Below are 20,764 nucleotides of genomic sequence, written 5' to 3' on the forward strand. Positions count from 1 at the left end.
TTCTTCTGCCAAGGCAAAGCAAGTCAGTAATGTACCACGATGAGATCAGAGACAACTCAACACCATTAATACTGGCAGGGACTACTTTTGACCATGTCAGCAAGATAATGGATTTCCAATACAACTACGGAGTCAACATACCATTAGCAACATATCCCAGTTGGGGTATGAGGTGCTGATCCTTGCAATGTTCCCGTCCTGGTACCAGTCTTTGGAATTCTGTAGGATGAGGGTTGCCATCCACATCCACCAAAAAGGGGGGAGGCATTAAATGAGGGGCTTGTTGAGTCTGTTCATCCAATACAAAGTTGTTAGCATCTCGAATGAGGGGTCGATAATCCGTATGGAAGAACATCTGATCTGGAATCTAGATAAGAGATTATTAGGCAATTAACATATATATATCTGTGTGTGTGTGTGTAGGTATATGTATTACACATACACAGACACACACAGACACATCTATCAGCACTTTATTTTCTTCCTGGAACTCTTTTGCATTTCAAGCGAAGCATCTTTTCCATTTTCAGTGTGTTTCAACACACTGACCAATCAATCAACAAGTATTTATTAAGTTCCCAATATGTATAAAAAAGTGCTCTCAAAACGCTGATATGAAGCCAAAAATCAAACAGTCCTTTCCTTCAAGAAGCTAACATCCTCTTATGACAGGCAAGAAGCAAAGAAGAAAGAAAAAGGAAATGAGGGAGGAAGGAACTAGGTAAAATGAGGGGCATAAAGAGGGAAATCCTCAGGAGAGATTTCATGGAATACATATCACCTGAGCAGTTCAAGTAAACATGAGGTTCGTCAGGCCTACAAGATATTGGAGACAAATGTGGGATTGTTAAAGATGAGACCACTATTTGGCTATACTGGAAAGTATAGGAAAGAAAGCAATGAATATTTAATAAGGTTTAGAAAGATTGTTTATTAAAACCATAGTGAAGAGCTTTAAGAGAAGCAAAGAAACTCATATTTGATTCTAGAAGAAGGAACCATGTGATTTAACTGGGTAAGAAGTCATACTTGTGCTTTAGAAAAGTCTAATGGGTATATGGAAGAGGCTGGATATATAAGGTCAGGAAAGCAATTAGAAGACCACTGTAAGAAAGCAGGGTAAGGGGCTGGCTATACCAGCTGATAGAGGGGACAGGCACAAGAAAAGGCAAGATCCGGCAAGTGAATGCTTGTGCAGGCAAAGGGAACAATCAAGCAGAACAGCAACGTGTGAGAAACTAGGCTAATGGAAAGAGTAGGCTGTACCACTGGCACAATGGAGAAAAGTTTGAGAAAATTATGCACAGATTTTGGGAGCACACATAAGACTTTACGCTACGATTTTAAATTTTTTACTTTTTTCTATATTCATTTAATAAGAATAAATGAACTCTATCAATGATTCTGTACTAGAAGTGGCAAGTCTCAGTCAAATAAAGAGGAATATATAATTAGCATTTTATGCTAATATAATATATATATAAATATAATTTATTACTTGACATCTATAGTAAAACAACCAGTTTCTGGGGCCATACTTCAAAATGGGGGACACAAGTCAGAGCAATCCAAAAAGAAGGGAGCCATACAGTGAACCAGGAATTAGGATGTTTAGCCAAAGAAGAAAAGAATGAGGGCTGAGGGAGGTGCTACCATGGTTTGAAACATTTGTAGGACTATAATATCATGTCAAGTAATGGTTCGTCACTTCCAAGATTGCAGGATTTAGAGCTGGAAGAGATTTTCAATATCATCAAGGACAACCTCATCCCCTCGTGTTACAATTGAAGAAAAGGAGATGAGAGGTTGGAAACCTTCCCTTCTGTCCATCCTCAAAAGACCAAATGTCTACAAAAAGCTATCAACTCAAGACCTTCACTTTCTGGACTTTCTACAACCTCTTGCAATTGGGGTTGTGACATAAATTTTAACAGAAACTACAGAATCCAACAACTTATTAATTCTTTTTCTTAGACCTTTTGTTTAACTTTTTATAGCATGTAAAACGATTATTACACATGCCTCTTGACTCTAACCCTCTTTGCTGGTTCTCTTATCTGTCTATGTTGATCCTTTCTTCTAGGCCATCTTTCTGAATTACTCTCTGTGCCCTACTCCAGGATATGCATCTATACTTCAGGATTCTGCCTGGGCCTCCTCTTCTCTTTTTGGGTCAACTTATCAGTTTTCATGAATTTAATTGTCATTTCACTGCAGATGACCATCTCCAAGTCCCACAGATATTTCACACTATTATGCACTATAAATCACAATACTCAAACTTCGCTGCATTTCTAATCATTTTGGTACATACATTAGCTCAGAATATTACAAAGCTTGCTGAGTGAAATGAGCAGGACCAGGAGATCATTATATACTTCAACAACAACACTATATGATGATCAATTCTGATGGACGGGGCTCTCTTCAACAATGAGATGAACCAAATCAGTTCCAATATAGAGGTAATGAACTGAACCAGCTACATACACACAGGGAAAGAACTCTAGGAGATGACTATGAACTACTATGTAGAATTCCCAATCCCTCTATTTTTGTCTGCCTGCATTTTTGATTTCCTTCACAGGCTAATTGTACTCTATTTCAAAGTCTGACTCTTTCTACAGCATAATAACTGTTTGGACATGTATACATATATTTTATTTAACTTCTACTTTAACATAACATGTATTGGTCAACCTGCCATCTGGAGGAGAGGGTGGGGGAAAGGAGGGATAAAGTTGGAACAAAAGGTTTTGCAATTGTTAATGCTGAAAAATTACCCATGCATATATCTTCTAAATGAAAAGCTATAATAATTTAAAAAACAAAACAAAAAAACCATGTTATCCAAATTTGCATTTCTGCAATAACAATGCTTGATGTTTCATTATAAAATATAATAAATTTTCGTTATATTCTTAAGAAAAAAAAAAAAAGAATATTATCAAAGCCTCCCCGTGGGGTCATTCCTCACACCCAAAGTTCTCATAGGCCAAATCTTGTTTACTCAAACTCATAAAAATCTTCCCAATCTTTATCTTTTTTTCTCCTCATACAGCCACCATCATAGTTTAGGCTCTAAAGACCTCTTGCTTCTTAATCAGTACCTTTGTCTCTAATCATTCCCTTTGGGAATCTATTGTTCACAGAGTTATCAAATGGATATTCCTAATGCACAGGCCTGCTTCAAAAGCTTCAGTGACTCCCTAGTGTCACAGAAATGAGAGAAACTAATTCCCTGGGCACTCAAAGCACTTCAAAAGCTGGTTCCCTTAGCTTTGATTTCTACCCTAATTTCACATATACAATCTTCCAATGACTACCCTTTATGCCTTTTGCAGATCTAGAATATTCTTCCTCCTCACCTCCCCATCTTGGAACCCCTAGCTCCTTAGTCCCTCAGTTCAGCTCCATTGCCATTGCCACATACAAACTTACAAGGTCCCTCCTATGTGTAAGTACCTAACACCCCAATTACTTTGTGACTATTCAAAACTATAGAGTAGACCTCAAAAAGTAGACATCGAGTACACATAAAATGAAAAAGCAGACATATTTACCATGCTTTTTTAAAATCTATGATTACAAAAAAAGGTAACAAAATGAAGTCCGAAAATGAGAAAATGTGACCAATATATGTGCATTTTCATCTCTCATTAGAGAGTTTCAATGGATGAGTAAAGAGGAACACCTTTATTTGAATATACATAACCATCAACAGTAAAGAATTTCCCAAAACAGCTAGGTGGGATAATGCAGAGTGCTGGGCTGGGAGGCAGGAATAACTGAGTTTAAATCCAACCTCAGATACTTACTAGCTATATAACTTTGGAAAAGTCACTGAGCCATTGATGCTACAGTTTCCCCGTCTATAAGAAGAGGATCATAACAGCACCTGCCTCCAAGGTTTATTGTGAGCAATAAATGAGATAATATTTGTAAAACATTTAGCTTAAGTGTCTGGGACATAGCAGATGCTACATAAATGCCTGTTTCCTTTGTACATGTTTCACATTTGCTTATCTAGATGCATCATTTTTTACTCTGTTACTATTTAAGCTCCCTGAGGATTAGCACTATTTTCATTTTTGTTCCTGTATTCCCAGTGGCTTCCTTCCTATCTAGTGTTTTTTTCTATTGCTCTTTCATGAACCTGACCAGAGGCATCAAACAACTAGCATCTGACTGGAGCAGAACTGGAAGAAAATGTAATTGGGAAATGTTTAACAACATGATTATCACATCAGGTTTTCATTTATTTTATTATTGTACCAATGACTGGTCTCTGTTTCCATATAAGTTTGACACCACTGATCTGGGCAATGGACACTTTCTTCTTGTTGATCCAAAAGGATGCAGATCAAAAGATATAAATGAAAAGGTGAAGAATTAAGTACCATAGAAGAAAGAACTTTCCATCAATGGAATAGACTGCCTCACAAAGTATTAAATTCCCAGATACTCTAAAGCATTCAAAAAATCCTTGAATAACTAACTATAAGGGAGTATTAATTATAAAAGGGTTTACTGCATAGGGCAAGAGGTTAGACTATATAAGTGCTGAAGTTCCATTCTATGGGGAAATCGGATCACTCAGAGCTGAAGTGACTTGCTCAAGTGGCAGAGCCAGGATTCAACCCCAGGAACATTCAACAGCAGGCTCACTAGCAGGTAAAAGAAATAATAATGCATATCTTTGAATGCACCAGCATATTTTCCTTAAAAAGAAAATCCAGCCAAAAGAGCATTACTGTATGCTAAATAAGGGGGTGGGGCAGGGGAGTCTACCAGATTCTTTTTCTCTCAGCAAGAAAATTCTTTTATCTACTTTTATGAATACACTACCCCTAAAGCTTAGTATGGATTTCCATAGGGCGATTTCTTCATTCTGTATATTATAAGCAACTAACAATTACCATCTGGCATCCAAAAGGGCTCACCTTAAAAAAAAAAAAAAAAAAAAAAAAAGCATGAAATAAACTCAAAAATATTTCCTGGACAAAAACAGAAGAAAAAACCCTAACCTTGTCATAATCTCTACTGCATCCAAAACCAAACAGCAGCAAATGCCCATGAGAATCTGTACATGCAAAATGTTGCCCATCTGGTGAGAACTTGCAATCAAACACAGCACCGTGGCCTTGGCCCTCGATCTGAAACAAAGAAAAACAATCTGAGATGCATTTGAAAATGGTAATAACAGTTAACATATATGTATCCTAACTTATATGACATATAGTCGAGCGAAATGTATAACAACTTCCTCATTAGATTTTCAAAACTACCCTGGGAGGTCGGTGCTATTACAATTTTTATTTTACAGGTGACAAAATTGAGGCAAACACAGGTTAGGCGATGTCCCCAAGGTCACAAAGTTAGTAAATCGCGGAAGTTTGTATTTGAACTCAGATTTTCCTTACTCCAGACCCACCATGCTGTAAATCAGTTTTGAATAACCATTTACTAATATGTATTTGACTCATCAGCAATCCAATATGCTCTACTGATACCAATTTGGATATGGTTCTAAGTAAACGCTAAATTACAGAACCATACAGTTTTAAAGTTGGAAACATCATTAAGTACAATGGCCTCATTTCAAATGAGGAAACCAAGCTCAGCCACTCATGTGACCTAAATTGATATTGGTAGAAAACAACCTAGCCAGGATTCAAAGCCAGGTATGTATTCTAATTCCAAAACCAGTGTCTTTGCCTATAAAATCCCTGAGATTCAGGGTGGTTATTTGCCTATGGCCACAAACTTTTATCAAATGTCAAAGCTGGATTTCATACCCAGCTTGCTTCACTCTAGATGCAGCCAACAAATCTTTCAAGTCATAAAAATATTTTTTAAAATAGAAATGCTTTTAAATCTCCTACATTTTCTTCAAAATAAAAACCTTGTAAGAATTGATTATGATCAGAAGATCTCTGCTTGTCTGGTGTCGAAAGAGGAATTCCATCTGGGGTTTCTAAAAAGTTCCACTTTAGACTTAAAAGAATAGGTGGCTCTGAAGAAAAGCTTTGAAAAGTCCACTGATTTCATTTAGCACAAAGACATGACAACTAAACACAGAATGATCTCATGATCAATTCAAAAACAGTTTGCATTGTAATGTCCACAGATTTTTCCAAGTGCAACTGACTGGCGTAAAGAGAATAATCACTCTCAATTTCTTCTCAGATGTATTCCAAATTTCCCTTTGAAAAGTAAATGATGCTAATCATCCCATGTATTACCGTCTGTTAATAACATTATGATTTATTGGAAGGAAGTTATTTTTTAAAATAAAATAAATCGCAAAATACCCAACTGAATTTCTGTCAACATTTATAGAATATCTACTAAGTATAGTTTATTTATTTATACTCCAATGTATCTCAATGACTTGAAAAATCCCATCATGGACTGAAATCAAAATCTATCCTTTAGTGGCCCATGCTGCGTAACTCTTATTTTATGCCTTCAAATAAATTCACCATAGGAGTTTCCTCCTTTTCTCATGAAGATGCATTTTTCAAGTGACACATGGGCTACCAACTGGCTATTACTTTTTTTTATTATTATCCTTTCTTTCTTCTGGCCAGGCATTCATATATATTCAGGAAAAGACAGAAATACCTGACTTAGCACTTAAAAACAAAAACTTTAGGGTAGAAATTAAGGGATTCCGAGAATATATCTAAGAAAGATAAATATATAAATGTGCAATGAATAAAATGCTTACATTCCCAGAAGCAGTTTTAAAAAATTATCTTTACAATCACAAAAAAAGGCAACTGAACAGCTTAAGATTTTTTATTTTTTATTTCCTTGAAAATGCCCATAGGTCATTTGGAAATGTGGACACATTATTACCATGTCATCTTCAATAGCCCTTTTATTATATGCATGATAAGAGAAATAAGGACACTAAGGTGATTTAAAACTCAGCTCTAATGTTAAACAACCCAAGCTTCTCTTACCATGTTAAAATAATTTCGAATTTTGGTTCCTCGGTCAAGATCCCAAATAAAAACGTTCCCATCATGACCTGCAGAAAGCATGATCCTTTGGTCAAACGGATGTGCTTCCAAAACGAACACTTCATCATCGTGTCCCTATGGTACAAACAGGGTTTAAGGAGAAATATTACCATCTGCTTTTTGTCTTCCACCAAAGGCCCAGGAAGAGATACATTCGTAGTACGCACAGTAAACTGGCAACTGCGATGAGGCAATGCACACATGCTCATTTTACACTTACATACTAATAAAAACCACAGGGACCTTTTACATGTCAGCAACTTTTAAGGAGGATCATCAAAACTCAGAATATCAAATTGAAATGAAGAAATCAGACAATCCAAATAACCAGAGCTCATGAAGAGAAGTCTTTGAACAGTGGAGCTGATGTTTCCCAGCCTCACTGTTTGCAGGGCCTCAGAAAATTGAACAAAGGTCTTTGAGTGACCATGGGCACGCAGACAAAACCATACTTTCATCTACATTTTTACACAAGCAGCTGCATGTTTTCACCAATAACTCAAAAAGAAAAAAAAATATCAGTGAATATCACTACAACATATCCATTAGATACTGCTATTTATTTTATTATTCCCTTTCTGGCCAAAAGCAACATTTATAACTGGTGGCTCCAAAGGCAAAGGGGAAGGGCAGGGCATCCCAAGTACCTTCTTTAGGGAAGACTGTTACATAAACCTCCTCCAAACATCTACAGTTGCCTAATAACTATTTTGGTCAACTTGTAATACTTCCAATAACGAAATAACAGAAATGGAGTACTTTTCCCTAATACTTCCTGGTTCATAGAATATTCTTCCACAGTCCTATTTCACAGAAAAGACAAGACAAGAGAAGAGGAAAAAAAATAGAAAAAAGTCTCATCAAGTGTATACAAAGAAGCAGTGACTGAAGCCCAGATTCAGAGAGGGAATTGAATTCGGGTCTTTTTCGATTTGAAATACATTGCTCTTTCCACCATATCATGCTAACTGAGCTAGTATCACTGTCACTACTTATAAGAATAGTCCACTATAGAAGCATGCAGTGTGAACATGTATGGAAATACTGAATGGAAACACATAACTAAAATCTCTTTTTGATGAATATCACAATAATGGGTTCCAAATAACAAACTAGACTTAAGTCCTAACAAGTGTCCCAAAACGATTTCTCTACGATTTGATCAAATTAGGACAATAATTAATGTGCTGCTTCACACATATACACTGGAAGAATAAAAGGAGGGAAAAGTCAGAATTGACCTACCACAAAAGCACTTAGCAGCTTTTACCTTCTACCTTCCTCAACTAGTTCCCCCAAATCCAAGTCAGAAACATTCCCAAATTTTCAAAACCATCTAAATCATCCCCTTTTCCAAAAAAGATAATGGATCTTAGTGGTAAAAAGATGTACAAAGCCATAACATGAAGACACCTCATTTCTCTTAAGCTGATACAGAATAAGCATCTTGGTTTTGCCATATCTAGTTCTTCAAATGGTCAATTACTAGAAATGCATTAATATAATAAAATAACAATTAACAAAAGAATTTGGATATAGCATGGAGTACATAATACTATACATATTAACATAATTCTGCCTATGTGACACACCACAGCTATGAAAAAAACATTTCAAAAGTCAATCTGAAATAGTTAAAAACTGTGAAAAGACAGTTTTCAAAGGAAGAAATGCAAGCTATTAACCACATAGAAAAAAATGTTTTGAATCACAACTAACTAGAAAAATGTGTACTTAAACAAGTCTGATTCTATCTGATATTCATCACAAATTAGCAAAGATGACAAAAGGGGAAAATGACAAACATTAAAGGGATTGTGTGCAAACAGGCACACTAATACAGCTCTGGTAGAATGCCAACAATCCAGCTAATCTGGAAAGCATCTTGCAACTATACCCACAAAGTGCCTAAACTGTCTATAATCTTTGACCACACCATTACCAGGTTCATACCTCAAAGAAAGCAAAGAAAAAAGAAAAAGGGTCCATATGTACAAAAATATTTATGACACTTCTTTCTGTAATAGTCAAAAAAGCAAAAAACTAAAAGGAGTCCAACTATTGCAGGATGACTTAAATTATAGCATATAAGTATAATGGGATATAAACCTTAAGAAATGATGAGACTGACCAATTTCAAAGGAAACTGGAAAGAATTTTATGAAGTGATGCAAACTTAAGTGAGCAGAACTAGTATATCTCATAAAATAATTCAATAATAAAGAAAAACTACTTTTTAAAACTTTAGAACTCTGATAAATACAATCACGAATCATGGTACCAGAGGAATAAAACTGAAGGACAGAAATATGTCTTCTATCATCTGCCAGAAAGGGGATGAACGTTAAATGTAAAATGAGACATTCATTTTTGGATGAGGCCACATTTGGGGCTTTGTTTCACAAAACTACGCCTATTTGTTATGGGAGCCTTATTAATTTTTAAAATTGTTCAAAGTGGGAGAGGTTACTGGGAGGAACAGATGATAAATGTGTAAAAAAATAAAATGTAATACACTGGGGAGGGGGGTTGAGAAAATATTTACTTGGAGGTAAAAAATAGAAAAGGGTAATCATTCATAGCAGGCAAAAGCCTGGTTTTGATGAAAGGGAACTTCAAAACACTTTTAAGTTACAAGACCAAACTGCAATTTAATGGAAAGCCTATTTTGTAAATTTGGGAGTACAATTTCTTTCTTTCTTTTTCTCTCTCTCTTTTTTTTTACAACTTAAAAAATGAGGCAACTAACTTGTATTTGCAAATGAGGTTTTTGGTGATGGGTTATTTATACACAAGATTATTGCAGGTGCTTTGGGATAAAGGAAGGGTAAAAGGTTTCTTAGTAAGGGGAAGACAAATGCTGATATTTATTAATACTCTGCTTTCAGAATGAAAGAATTTTAGACTTCCAATATCATCATCGTATTGCCATAGCTAGGATCCTCTATTCATTTCCTCCCTTCTCTCATATTTCAGCCACTTGAATCTTTGGTATACTAACATCTCTGAAGGAGTAAGGATGATATTAAACAGAAGCTGAGTATTTTTCTTAAAGATACTACATACGAAGTGAAAAGAAAAACAAAACTCTTGACAGAAACAGAGTCAACAAAACCAAATCCTAATCTGTACCTACTGTTCAAAGAAATTATTCTTGCTCTTTAGCAAAATTTACAGAAACCAAATAAGGAAAAAGACATGCACCAAGCTCATGAACTTCAGTAAATAAAACATTCAAAGACATATGGGAAATACACAATGGATCCCAGAATGGTATCCTTCCTTAGAATCCTAAAAAGCTAAGGCCGTTTAATGTAGGAACCAGGAGGATGGTCCACCCTCAGGAGCAGGAACTGGGAGGTGCAGGTTCCATTCTAGACTTGGCTACTGTGGATAACTTTCCAAGTCTGTAAAGGGAGCCAGTTGAAAAGAGATCCATCTCCCAAGATGCCTTTCAACTCTAAAAGTCTTTGATTCTAAGTTAAAGTTATTGGAATTAAGCAGCTAAGAAGCAAAGCTCAAAAGCTCTCCACTCAAGAGTATGATCTAACCCAGAGAAAAGCATCCTGCTGCCAACCCTATTCTCAATCATGCAAAATATCTTGAGTAGTTTGAAAGACTCTGACATAGAATTTATAGCAATATCCTAATTGGTATATCAGACCAAGAGACTAATTATATATGCTGAATTAGGAAGAGGGGAAGAAAGGGCTATAAACAATTCTGGATATTAAAACCTTGGAAAGCACTATGTCCTCCAGAAAGCACCATAACTTTTCACTGGTTTTGAGAGGGTCATCGATTAAAAAGCACACCTGACAGAAGGTGTGATCCACCTTCAAATATTAGACAAGATCTCCCTTTTGAGGGGATCAGGAAAGCAAAACAAATTGCCTCAGAGATCAAAAACTAACAGTGAGGGTCATTCTTATGCTGTGCAGGAATGAATTGAATTCAAGAAAAGAAGCCTTACTTGAATCATGACAATATTCAACTATTCCAAAAGGATAATAATACTCACAGTCAGATTATGAAGAAGCTGCCCTGTGCTGGAATTCCATACTTTCAAGAGAAAATTGTTCACTGCTGTAATGACAGTGGCATCATAACGGTCCCAAGCCACCATAGTCACTTTTAATTTACTGACTTTGTCTTCATTGGGTAAGTTGTGCCTGAACAAAAAACAATGAATAAAGTTGGCAATGATGGTTTAAAAAAAATTAGCAACTCATGATAAAAGGCCTATGGAAAGGCATGTACAATAAAAGCCCACGCTGATGGGAGGTATAGATTTGTTCAGCTGTTCTGGAAAACAATTTAGACTTATATAAGTTAATAAATGGTTAATACAGTTTTGAAATTCAGAGAATTCAAATAAGACTATAAAAATATTTATAGCAGGAACAGTTCTGATAACAAAATATGTACATAAGAATAGATAAGTAGCTAACCAAGTTGTGGTGTAGAAAGGCAATGGGATGATAAATATGAAGAATTCAGAATAACATGGGGAAAATTTAATGAAATGTTCAGAGTGAAGAAAACAGATAAAAAAGAATATATAGAATTATTGCAACCGTGTAAATAAAGGCAATACTAAGAACAAACAAAATACTAGTGAAATACAAAAGTCAATGTTAACACTATACTATCAAAGTTAAAGACCTTTCTTTTTCTGTTAATAAATTAAATTTTAGAGGAATTTTAGAGAAGGGAGGAAATGAATAGAGGATCCTAGCTATGGCAATACGATGATGATATTGGAAGTCTAAAATTCTTTCATTCTGAAAGCAGAGTATTAATAAATATCAGCATGCATATATGCATGGAGGAAGGTGCTCTTTGTTTCTTAGGAAATATCCTGTTATGTCAAAATAAAACTCTATTCCAAAATCTGAAAGTAAAATAATAAAATATTCATAACCCTGTAAACTTAGTAAAAGAAAATGAAATTCATAAACCATGACAGAACTTAGGAAGCTAACATTTTTTTAAACTCACGATAGTTAGAAAATACATAATTATAGAAAAGGGAGAAATGCATGCCTCAAACTTAAAAAGCTGTAATCTAATAACTATGTTCATTATTTCCTTTTTCAAATACCATGAAATGCACAAAACAAAACAATATTAGCTACTAGCATATGTGAATAAGAAATTTTGTTCCATTGCATTTCATTTCCTTCTATAAAATGTGAGGCATTACAAATGAAAGGGTATAGTATATAGTGTATATCAAATTTACTAAGATTTCTGACTTTAATATATAATAGCTTTGTGATTATGGCCCGATTTGGTTAATAGGTTTAGAATAGGCTTTGGGGTCACATCTAAAATGCCATTCAAGGGGGATTTACAATCCCAAAGAGGTCATTATTAAATATTACTATCAGTGACTCAGGTGATGAAATAGAGAGCATACTCTTTAAATGAGAAGGTGGTAAGCCAAGTGAGGTTACTGACATCCTGAAGCACGTGAACGATAATCTTGTCTAATGTTAAATGTCCAACATTCAATAGTGGCATCTATAAGATAGCCAGGAAACAAAAATAAACTCTAAAGAAACAAGATAGAAAATGAATGTTTAGACTCTGATAAAGTAAGGAAATGTGTAAGGGAGAATAACCAAGAAAGATCATAGGTCACAGTGGAATATAACCTGACTATAAATCGGCTATGGTTCACTGTTTTGAGTGTGCCAGGAGCAAAACATCAATTACTGCATGACTGAATGCTAACTCAACCAAGAAAGTTGTGTGGCACCTACAATAAATTCAAATGATTTCCAAGTTCGTTCCACCTTAATTTAACAAAAATAAGGTAAAGCATTTCTTGATTTCGCTCATTATTTAACTCATTATCCTAACCAATTTCCTTTTCTAACTTTTTGAAACTTTCTTTTTGCAATCTTTTAAAATTCTGAGTTCTACATTTTCTTCCTTCCTTCCTTCATCCCTAATGGTAAACAATTTGATATAGGTTATACATGTGAATCATGAGAACATATTTCCATTAGTCATGATGTGAAACATACAGACAAAAAAAAAAAAAACCAAGAAAAAATAAAGAATAGGATGCTTTGATATGCATTTAGACTCCACCAGTTCTTTCTCTAGATGAGGATAGCATTTTTTTTTAAATCATAAGTCCTTTGAAATTGTCTTAGACCACTGTATTGTTGGGAATACCCAACTCATTCACAGTAGATCATCATATGATATTAAGTTTCTGTGTACAACATTGTCCTGGTTCTATTCACTTCCCTTTCTATCAATGCATGTCTTTCCAGGTGTTGCTGAAAGCATCCAATTCCTCATTTCCTACAGCATAATAATATTCCATTACCATCATATACCACAACTTGTCCAGCCATTCCCCAATTGATAACTATCATATCATTTTCTAATTCTTAACCATCACAAAAACAACTGTTATAAATATTTTTTAATATAAATAGATCCTTTCTACCTTTTGAAAACAGAAAACCACTTTGGCATAGTAAAGGTTTTACTGGGTGTCAAAGGATATACAGTTTCAGAATCCTTTGAGCATAGTTCCAAATTGCTCTCCAAAATGGTTGGAATACTTTCCTGACTCCACGAATAGTGCATTCGTGTTTCAATTTTCCCACAATACCACCAACATTTAGCATTTCCTTTTCTATCACCTTAATCAATTTGATAGAGTAAAGTGATGTCCAAGTTGGTTAATCTATAATGATTTAGAGCATTTTTTTCACAACTATTGATAACTTTGTCTGAAAACTTCCTGTTCAAACCCTTTGAACTTTTACCAAGTGGGGAATGACTTGTATTCTTATATATTTGACTCAGTTCCCTATATATTTCAGAAATGAAATCTTTATTAGACACTTGCTACAAAAAAATCTTCCTCTTAGCTCTCTGCCTTTCTATTTAATTTTGGTTTCATTTGTTTTATTTTGGCAAAATCTCTTTTTATCTATTTTACATCTTATAATACTCTCTCTCATTTGGTCATAAATTGTTTCCTTATTCAGAGATATGGATAGGTGAACTATTCCTCACCCTCCAAATTTATTTATGGTATCACCCTTTATGCTTAAATCACCTACCCACTTTGATGTTATATTGGAACATTGTTTAAGATGCTGGTTTACATCTAGTTTCTGCCATCCCATTTTCCCCGTTTTCCCAAAAGTTGTTGTCAAATGAGCTCTGGTCACAAAACCATTTTCAGTGACAGTAAGCCATGTCAATATAATCAAACTTGGAGTCTTACCCTGTTGCTTTAGTCGTCATATCAAGCACCATTTTCTTCCATTCTTGTTGCTGGTACTGCCAAATTTTTGCAGTTCCATCTCTACTTCCACTAACAAATTTCAAGCTATGGAACAAAAAATTTTTTTAAATGTCTCATTATTCTCTAATAAAGAAGAATACTACTTTGTAGCTGCATAGCTTGTCTAGATTTGAAAGATCATTTTCAAACCACCTTTCAGTTTCCTAATGAGGTTTGATATAGTCATGAAATCTCCAAATGTGAGTCCCAGTTGCATTACAAGTGGAATCAGTGCCCTTGGGAACTTCGGGAGTCTTTCTCTAAGTTTCACTTTTTTATAGAATGGGGATAACAAATATCCTAATTATCATATAAGGTGCCTCTGTGAATTTTGTGAGAAATATATAAAGTAACTTCAAAAGAATAAGTGTTATATTTTCATAAAACCTTTCCATAAAAAAGGGGGGGACTACTAAAATTACTTTAGAGAATTTAAACTTAATTGAAAAGTCATCAATGAGAAAAAGACTACAGGAAACAGTGTTTGCAGCCTTAGAAAACCACTGCAACGATGTTATAAATGCACTAGAAACATTAACTATGCTTGATATATTTTTTTAAAATACATTTTCCACACATACTAGTGTCAAATAAACATGAGAGTATAAGGTATTCTATCTGAGCAACCAGCAGTACTTTCATAGATTTATAGTGCTGCTATGTTAAATCCCCTTGGTTCACCCCCACCAATGAAAATATTAATATGCATAAAATATGATAGAGCTTATTCTCATTTTAGGCAGCAAAATTTCATACCTGATCAAGATACTGAGGGTATAAACTTACAACATAATTAAATCCATTAATGATAAAAGTGTTACGTATATGAGATTTACTATTTTCCATATGTGAATATAATTTCTCTAAGTACAGTTACTAAACAATGAAAATACAAAGTTGTTATCCTTCTTTTTAAGAAATAAGCCAGGAATCAATGATTAGAAATGATAATGAGCAATCTGGGCCTCAAAGAAGTATAAGAAAGTAGCTCTGTCCATTATTCTGCAAAGGTAGAAGCCTCTGAGTGTGAACTGCTACACATCAAGCCACATCTGATCAAAATGGTGGTTAGTGTTGCTAAACTTTTTTCTCCCTTCTTTATTGTAAAAGTGGCTCTCTGGGAAGAAACAGAAATGCATTGTAAAAAAAAAAAAGTGATGAGAAATATCAATGGAGAAAAGATGGCTTTTAAAGGAGGGAAGGAACGCCTAATAGGCAGATTTAAATGGCTAGGATGAGTAGAACAGATCAGTCCTGAATATTAATTTAGAGCTCCAGCAAGATTTATGCATATTTATGCAAATAAAGAATATTTACTGTATAACCAGCCTTATTCAGATTTATAGGAGATAAACAACTCATTGCAATATTCCCTTTTTAACATAAGATATTATCAAATAATATGAGGTGTAAAAATAAATGTCTTCAACATAAGACTCAAAGTCAATTAAAGGGTTTTGGCCTTTCCCAGGACCCATTTGCCTAGTACAAGCCATGGATGTGGGAAAATGCACTGAATTCTTCCCTCTCATTTGATTAACAGTATTCTGGGAGAGGACACAAAGAGGCATACTCCCAATCAATGTCTTCAAGCAACTGAGGTCAGAACTCTCTCCAAGAACAGAGATGTTTCAACAGATAAGAGCACAAGGAGGCAAACAGAAAAATGCCAAAGGAGGAGAGTATATAAGAAGGACTACAACCCAGCTGTCAAACTCCCTGCTTAATGAGGCCAGCAAAACTCCGGGTTAAAACAAAAACAGATTCAAATAAATACAAATACACGATAATCTACATAATGTGGACCTGTGGTTTTCTAAATCTCTCATATGCAAGAACAGTCTGGACATGTGGGGAAAGGCAAAGGAACAAGTAAGGCAAAAGGCAAGAAGACCAAAGTATGCAGCCTTCTGAAAAAGTTTAAGAAGTCCAATGGGAAAACACACAGGAGGACAGTGCTTAAAGAGAGAGAACAGAAACACCCTCCACATGTCTAGCCACAAAGACTAAGAGAATGAGATGGCAGTCACAGAAAGGTGGAGGAGAGCTGAGTGGTATTGTGTTTGTACTGTGGGTGAAGAAGGAAAGGCACTAAACTGCAAAGTTAAACAGATTTTAAAAGAATAAAGAAGCTGTCGCTCCACTGAACAGATGTATGAGACAGGTCAAAATTACACTAAAATCTAGACGATAAGCTTACCTGTCTCCATTGTTACAAAACTGAACTGCTACAACTTTGTCCTAAGATATAAAACAAAACATCTTGATTACAAAGAATTCAATTTTCAAGCAATAAATACAAGGTGTGGTCTTTCTCTTTTCATATTCATATGGAAAACGGAGAAGAAAATTTTGATAAATGGAATCTTCACTCATTCTGGATTCCTAAAATTAAAAGTGGAATATTTCATTTCCTGAATCAGCAAATTAATAATTAAATGATTATCAGCATCAGCCTGAGACAGCTCAAATAAAACCAAGATTTTTTTTTTCTCTGTTTAGCAGTAAACTAGAATCCAGGTAAACTGGGCAGTTCAGGATGAGAACTATACACATCATCTTTCTCCTAACACAATTCTAAGCTCATATGCCACCACAAATTAACTAGATGTAAATGTAACTGCTTAGATGAAAATCTATAAATTTATGTTCTATTTTAGTAGGCAAATGAGTCACACCCTTCAGTTTCATTATACTGCAACAGAAGTATTTGACATTTAGTATGTATTACATTTCAGGCATTATTTGAATGTATTTTAAAAATAATTAACCAAAAATTAACAAAGCAGCTCTCATTGTTTTTCTTCTTTGTGTCATAAGAAATTGCTCTCTGGGTAGTGAGAGGAAAATGAAAGAAAAAAAGTGCAATAAAATTTTAAAAAATGATTAACCATTTTTTTAAGCGTATGTGTCTGAGTGATGGATTTGCAGCGAGGTCTAAATTTTTAAAATTGCTTTACTTTATCCTTACACTCCAGTCACTTAAAAAAAAAAATTCAACTAAAAAGATACTTCAAAACTACATGTCTTTTCACAACTAGTAAATTTGCACACTACACTTATGCTGAATTTTTAATAAAAATACAGACTATTTTGTCTTTTTTTTTTCCTCAGCTTAAAAAAAAAAAGTTAATACATTGTATTGTTATATTATTTCTGTGATATTCAGAAGCATCCCTGATTCATCCTGTTCCAGACCGCTTTACGGTATGTTTCAGTACAGGATTTGGCCTTCTTTGCGAAATAATAGCCACTGACTTTGATCAGGGAGTGTGTTTACTCTGACTTTTCTTCATTAATTTATGCTCTTCCACAAATGAAAATATGTTCATTTATGCTGTTCTACATCTTTCCCAAAGCCCATTTATTTTTTTCACAAGTCTTTCTTGTATTACCCACCTTCAATTCTTCACTCTCAATCCTTCAACATAATCCCAGCACAGGTATAAATTTAAAAATGGATCTTTTGCCTCTCCCAGCACAAATGAGTCACTAACCTAACCCACTTGGGATGGCAGAGGATTCTGTTTAATAACCTAAGTCTCAAGATTTTGCTGCTGCACAATTAGTGGCTACCCCATGACTGGGTTACCAGTCTCAATATAGATTCTTAACCTAAGGAACCAAGAAGTGCAAATATTCCTTCCCAACATCATGGGGGCCAAGGTTCAAGACAGAGGTCTATACTGCAGCTAACTTGTGAAACATGAATCAAATTCTGTATCCAAATGTATTTTTTTAAATCCATGTTTCAGGCAAACTTTTATTAATGTACAAATACCATTCCAGAGGCTTCAATACCGATTGGAAATGAAAACATACAGAAACATAAAGCTGAGGACTTTTAATTTCTGAGCTTGTTAGGCATACAGTTACAGAGGGCTTCTCAAGCAGCAACAGCAGCAGCAGCATTCCCTCACACCAAGTTCCAGAGCCAGTAAGCATCTAGATTGTGGGAAGGTGACGTGTGGAAGGTGAACAGGGCAAGAACTGTGCTCTAGTGGCTCCACATTTCCTGAAAAAGCCACAGGGGAGTGAAGATAGCCAGAGAGAGAAAGGTGCCAGTCACCAGTGGCTGTCACCCCAAGCAAGCAGTTGTTCCCTATGTGAAAGACTGTTATTGATAACTAAATGGGATTGCTTTCGATCAAGTCTTTGATGAATTTCTGAAAACAATCAACTGAGATCAGCAAACTCAATTCCATGAAAGAAACTTTTTCTAAGACATACTTAATATTATGTCTTCTACTAAGCAAGTAGATTTTTAAAGGAACTAGTAGGATAACTACTAAATTTGGTTTCTTATTTTTTTAAAAGATTTTCACAAATTTTAATGTGGTTTTTAAAAGAAACAGTCATGTATGTTTTCGTTTCTTCCAATGTAGCTTGAAGGAGAATTTCTCATTAACATTTACAGAGATACTAAAGCCTAGATGGTACTCTAAACTATCTTCATTTGTACAATGAGGCCTTGTGAAGGTAAAAAATCTCTCTAAATTATATAACACAGACATATATATATATATATTAAACAGGATACAAAAAAACAGGAAAAAGAAATGAAACTAACTGCACGGAGGAAAACTGAAATTTCTCATTTCACTCTTACCGTATGTGACTCTAACTCAGCAATTTTTTCAGGGGACTCTGATCCCAAGTAATATATTCTAATCACATGGTCAGTGCTACCTGTAACAATGAACATGCCACCTAGAGGGGGGGAAAAATGAAAGGTGACCAAAAGAACTTAAATCTTTGAGATTAACGTTCAGGATAGTATGCTACATACTAATTTGAGTAAAATGCTATCAAGGTATATAAGATTCTCCCCTTACCGTCAAAGAAAAAATATTTTTAAAGAAACAAAACCAAAAAGAATATTAAAACCCAAACAATACTGACAACCCAAAAGCAATATAAAAAGCTAAATCAATTATAGAACCAAAAACACAAAAAGCACACTGAAAACAGACAGTAACTTTAAAAAGCAGCCATAACCAAAACAAAGTCAATTCCTTAAGATTTATGTAAAAGCAATACATGAAATTAATTATAAGTTAAATTCTATTGTAAAAATATCCACTGCATAGAAGACTCTCAATGGAAACTTTTTCTTATGTAGGTATTAGGCTTGTAATACTAACAATATTTTAAAGCTCACTGAATATAGCCATGCAAGATTTTAAATAATAACTGAACTTAAGGCCCACCACCCAGTTGAACAAATTTCCCAGAGATTTGATTCATTTTGGATTATTATATCTCAATAATGTCTCATTATCATTACGCAACACATCTCCAGTTCTCTTGAGGTGTGCAATACCTCAAGACTGGATGGTGTGCAAAAATATGTATATTGTACCCAGCTCTCTTGGGGCTTTTGGCCAATCAAAATGCTTTGTTTTATTTCTTCCAAATAAAACACATGCAATATTGCAGAAAAAAATTAGGGCTAGAAGATAAACTTATACATAACTTATGCATTCACAACTCCCAAAAAGAAAATACCCAAGAGGATAATTTTATAAACAAAACAAAACAAAAAACAAAACAAAACAAAACAAAACAAAAAAAAAAAACAGCCCAGTCTATACACAATTTCTATATCTATAAAAATATAATAAAATAATAAAGAACTCTTAAGCAGCTATTTCCCATTCAAAAAATAAATTAATATGGAATTCAATTGAAGTGGCAGCCTTTTGATGCTACATATTCTGTCTATCACCTATCTACATGTTAACTTGTCTTCCACAAGAACTAGAAGGGGAAGACACTGCAGTTTAGCAAAACATTCTGATTCTATCAGACTTATTTATGTGTCATGATACTGCCCACCCAGAAGACTACATTATAAAGTCCCTGAGGTAGGGACCACAAAGTTTTTCATCTAGCTCAGTACCTTGCAGTAAGCATTGTAGTAAATATTTGTTAAATCGAATTGAAATAACTGAGGATGTGAAGGCTTGGAAAAGACTCATTCCTACTTTCATTGCAGCAATGGGGAAATTTTGAATGAACTGCACAAAGAATAAAAGAGTGTGTATGTGTACACATGCATATATGTAGAAGTCTGCAACTGGGAGACATGCCTAGAAGGGGCCAAGATGGTTTACCAAAAATAAGAACACACCGATGATTAGCTCTGAATGGAATTTTAAGATTTTGAAAACACTTTAAATGTATCATCATCTCATTTGATCTTCACAATCCTTGAGATATGAGCTATTATTTTCCTTTTACAAATGAAGGAAATTAATCTGAAAAGGGTTAAGTGACTTGCCCATGTTAAGAAATTAATCAATAGAATGAGTAGGGATTGGAACTCGGGCCTTTCTGAATGCAATTTCAAGATGTAAAATCAAACCTGTGTCATGTTCACATCATTGTCAATCAATTCTCAGTATCAGAT

General features: G+C 34.7%; 1 protein-coding gene across 5 annotated transcripts in view; it reads right to left on the reverse strand.

Annotated features, from left to right (window-relative positions):
- The window catches only part of BRWD3 (bromodomain and WD repeat domain containing 3), a 125,137-nt gene that overhangs the window by 56,984 nt on the left and 47,389 nt on the right, over positions 1 to 20,764 (reverse strand). For all 5 annotated transcript variants that reach the window (XM_031944752.1, XM_031944750.1, XM_023507027.2 and 2 more), the window contains 7 exons: positions 18,962 to 19,062; positions 16,553 to 16,593; positions 14,293 to 14,397; positions 11,053 to 11,203; positions 6,972 to 7,106; positions 5,028 to 5,156; positions 142 to 367 (listed from right to left, as the gene is read on the reverse strand). In XM_031944752.1, the coding sequence (XP_031800612.1) occupies positions 142 to 367; positions 5,028 to 5,156; positions 6,972 to 7,106; positions 11,053 to 11,203; positions 14,293 to 14,397; positions 16,553 to 16,593; positions 18,962 to 19,062 (888 nt within the window). The remainder of the gene's footprint in view (positions 1 to 141; positions 368 to 5,027; positions 5,157 to 6,971; positions 7,107 to 11,052; positions 11,204 to 14,292; positions 14,398 to 16,552; positions 16,594 to 18,961; positions 19,063 to 20,764) is intronic.

Source organism: Sarcophilus harrisii, chromosome X (assembly GCF_902635505.1).
Source record: "Sarcophilus harrisii chromosome X, mSarHar1.11, whole genome shotgun sequence".
Taxonomy (NCBI): Eukaryota; Metazoa; Chordata; class Mammalia; order Dasyuromorphia; family Dasyuridae; genus Sarcophilus; species Sarcophilus harrisii.